The sequence below is a fragment of the Alligator sinensis genome, unplaced genomic scaffold (assembly GCF_000455745.1).
Source record: "Alligator sinensis unplaced genomic scaffold, ASM45574v1 scaffold1076_1, whole genome shotgun sequence".
NCBI lineage: Eukaryota > Metazoa > Chordata > Crocodylia > Alligatoridae > Alligator > Alligator sinensis.
This window is the reverse complement of record NW_005842909.1, coordinates 45,900-49,532: the sequence shown is the minus strand read 5'-3', so window position 1 is coordinate 49,532 and position 3,633 is coordinate 45,900. Positions and strand designations below refer to the sequence as shown.

General features: G+C 41.1%; 1 protein-coding gene across 5 annotated transcripts in view; it reads left to right on the top strand.

Moving 5' to 3' along the window:
- The window catches only part of CEP290 (centrosomal protein 290), a 102,737-nt gene that overhangs the window by 56,981 nt on the left and 42,123 nt on the right, over positions 1-3,633 (top strand). For all 5 annotated transcript variants that reach the window (XM_014525895.2, XM_014525894.2, XM_014525893.2 and 2 more), the window contains one exon: positions 1,467-1,733. In XM_014525895.2, coding sequence (XP_014381381.1) covers positions 1,467-1,733 — 267 coding nt within the window. The remainder of the gene's footprint in view (positions 1-1,466; positions 1,734-3,633) is intronic.

Genomic DNA, 3,633 nt, shown 5'->3' with positions numbered 1-3,633 from the left:
ATTCCCAGAGCTGCTGCACCCGCATCCCAGGCCCCCCTGCTCCCCTCCACGAGTAATGCACCCCCCGCTTCGGCTGGGCAGCTTGTCCCAGGCCCTCCCTCCCCCACAGCCCTTTGTTTCGGCAGCTGTGTCAGTTGCTTGTTTAGTCTACGGCAGAATCTCTGAAGCGGCCAAATCTTTTCCGAAGCTTTTCCGAATCAATTTGGATGCTTCGAATAGATTCGGAGCTTTTAATTGGTCTCCCAGTTGATTTGGATTTAAAGATTCAGTCCCCGAATTGGGCTGAATCTCCTCCGAATTGAATCGGCTACCAAAGCTTTGCACAGCCCTACTAATTAGCTCTGCAGTAAAGCGCCACAGTCTACGGGTGTGCCTGTATTAGGGTGCGGCAAATTAACTGACTGCTGTAGGATAGAATACTGTCAAAGACAGTACTATCCTACGGTGGAGTAATTGCATGCACTGGAATGCACGTGTAGATGGTGATGGGTTGACTGAGGCACAAGGTTGCTAAACCATGGGGGCCTGCCTGCTGTCTAGCCCTGTACTTTACTACCCTCATGGCCCAGCCAGCCCCTCTGCCACCACCTGGAACTCAGGGCTGACCCCCCCTGAACCTGGTGTCAGCCTCGGGCTGCTCTGCCCTTCTTCAAAGTGCTGCAGTCTTGGGCGCATGTGTAAATGTATGCCTGGGAGCAGCTGACTCCAGTGCAAACTGCACTGGAGCTTATTTTGTTGCCTTAATAGCATGTGTAGATACACCCTCAGAGTATAAAATTCTATCATTATCATTAAATGTAAATTATTTTCCCTTAGAACTAATTAGAGAGAGAAATTGGAAACATTTCTGATTGCTTATTTAGTAAATCAAGGTTCTGGGACTGTAGAAAATGAGGTTTCTAAATGCTAATTAGAGTTCATTAGAACTCTAGTGAAAACTAAGTTTGTTAATATTTAACCAGTAACATTACTGATGAGAAGATAGGGCCCCAAATTAAAAATCTGTGTTGTTTTTTTTCAGTCAAACACTACATACATATAATGCGTGTGTGTGAATGACAGTGAACTGGATCTTGCATTTTTCCATTTTCCCCATATTTCATTACATATAAATTTTCATAAATATAAGAAAAAACCCCCACCAAAAGCATTCTGTGCTCATGGCAGTTCAGTGTGACCTTCATTTGGCAATTTATTTATAGTAATCTTTTGAAAACACTAAATTAAACCGTTTCTGTTACCAAACTTATTACATCAATATGTTGTGGTGTGAAAATTAAGCTTAATAACAAAAAAAAAATTGAAGAGTGATTTGGTTCAATATATATCAAATTCCAGGTGGACAACATTGAACATACAGCATATTTAGTCTGTTGTTAAATGTAGGCCTTTTTTGATGCATTTTAATAAAAATAAATACTTTTTAGTATCAATATCTGTAACAATAATGATTTCCTGTATTGTAGAAACTGAAAGAGAAGGAAGCTGCTCTGTGGAAAGCAGAACAAAATATTTTGTCAAGAGATAAAGTTATAAATGAACTAAGACTTCGATTACCTGCCACATCAGAAAGAGAGAGGCTTATTGCTGAGTTCGGTAGAAAAGATGATGACTCAGAAGGCCACCATGCTCTGAAAGTTTCCTACCAAACCATTAAAAATATGCAAGCAAGATTAAATCAGAAGGAAGAAGTCTTGAAAAAGTATCAGCATCTTCTTGCAAAAGCAAGAGAGGTATTTACACTTTTTGCACTGATTTGTCTTATTTTGCTTACAGCTCTCGAGTTTTTTTGCCCAGTCCACTTTTAGTGCAGTCCTAGCCAGAACTTTATTATGCAGTTCTTACTGTGTAAAGAACAATTTTCTATCCTCTTGTGTTCAAAAGGTTTATATATCAAATTGTCTTGTTTGAAATTGTTTTAGCATAGCAGAATCAGGAAGTAAAGTTTGCAAATGGACTAGTCATATTATTCCAGATTTGCAGTTTTTCATGTACTTTTCTAAGGAAAAAAAATCAAAATGCTGTGCTTATAGGAGGTCATGGTGATGTTCATCTAGCAGTTATGGAGGGATAGAAATGATGCAAACAAGGTACAGGGAGGGGAGTAGTGCAGTTGTACCCCACCTTTGATTCCTGCTCTACACAAGTATTAATGACCCTCTCTTCTTTTTAATGGTCTTCATATTCCACTATTCAAACTATCCTTTTTTCTGCAATTTTGCTGTCTGTTAACCATTCCTGGTACTCTCTATCTCCTACTTCAGAGCCTGTAGACTGTTTTTAGCTCTAGCTAAAAACCTTAAATTAGCTGTGGTAATACTAATTTAGGTGTAGAAATAAATGACTGAAAATTGGGGACACAGTCAAGATGCTCAAGAAGGCTAGATTCTCTTATGTGATTCTGAGTAAGAGACATACATTTACGATAATTACTTTTGACTGTTTTTTGCCTAGTTTGTTGGTGTTTTTTTTAACTTCAGCAAATTTGTGCAATCCCATGCTTGTATTTGCTTTTGCTTTGATTTTAAACTGAATAATAAAGTGCTGGCCTCCTAGCTTATTAGTAAAGCATCCAGTTTGTTTTTTTACTAGAGAAAAATGTGTTGTGTTTATATGTGATGTGCCAAACCATCTGCACCCCCTTTTCTTTTTCAAAATCCTAGATCTGCCCATGCATGTAGATCTCATTGTAAAATGTGATTCTATGATTGCTGTTCTGGAAACATTCATTCAGTAGCTGTATATGAATTATTGTATAAAAAAAAAATTTAAAGTGAAGTTAGTGCATATTAAGGATAGACTGTAAGTTTCTAATATACCACAAAAGTAAAGGTTTGGGAGTAGATTTCTCCCACAGCAAGAACAGACTAGGGAGAAAGCTTGAGTGAAGGATGTAAACTGAGACTATCCCATAAACTGAGGGTAGAGAAGATTAGATTGTAGGGGACTGTAGGGGACAAGAAAAATTTAGAGAGAAATCCCTTAAGACTGATGGTTTAGAGCAAGATTGGGTGACAAGCTCAAACTCTGAGGGCCACTTACAAGTTACATTTTCCAGTGGAGGTCCTCCTAGGATTACACTCAATCTCGCACAATTTGTAGATTTACCCGGCTGCTGATGTTACCCTGGCAGGTTACTGGTGGTCCTTAGGCATATAGTATGCACCCCTGCAATAGAGACAACAGCTGGAACAAGGAGGAATAGAGATGTAATAAGTAAAACAAGGTTGAGAGGCTTTGAAATTGTCTTCATTTTTTAAGGGTCTGTGTCAGGGGTGGGCAAAATATGGTCTGCGGGCCATATCCAGCCTGCGAGGCCATTCTATCCAGCCCGCGGGGCCCCTAAAAAAATTTAGAAAATTAAAATTTATCTGTCCTTGGTTCCTGTCAAAGATGACAGGAACCAAGGGTGGTAGGATCCAGGGGAAGCCCTGGAGAGCTCCTGCAACAGCAGGGCCCGCCCGGCCCCGCCCCCCGTAGCTGGAAGCTGCAGCTGCTGCCACCACACACAGCTCCGACGAGTGAGCCTGGAGCCGGTGCGGGGCCCAGGCTGGCAGCGGGGGCGGTTTACAAGTTGGTGCTAAGCGCAGGGAAAAGCGGCCCTCCCCCTCCCCATGCCTGACACCCCGCACT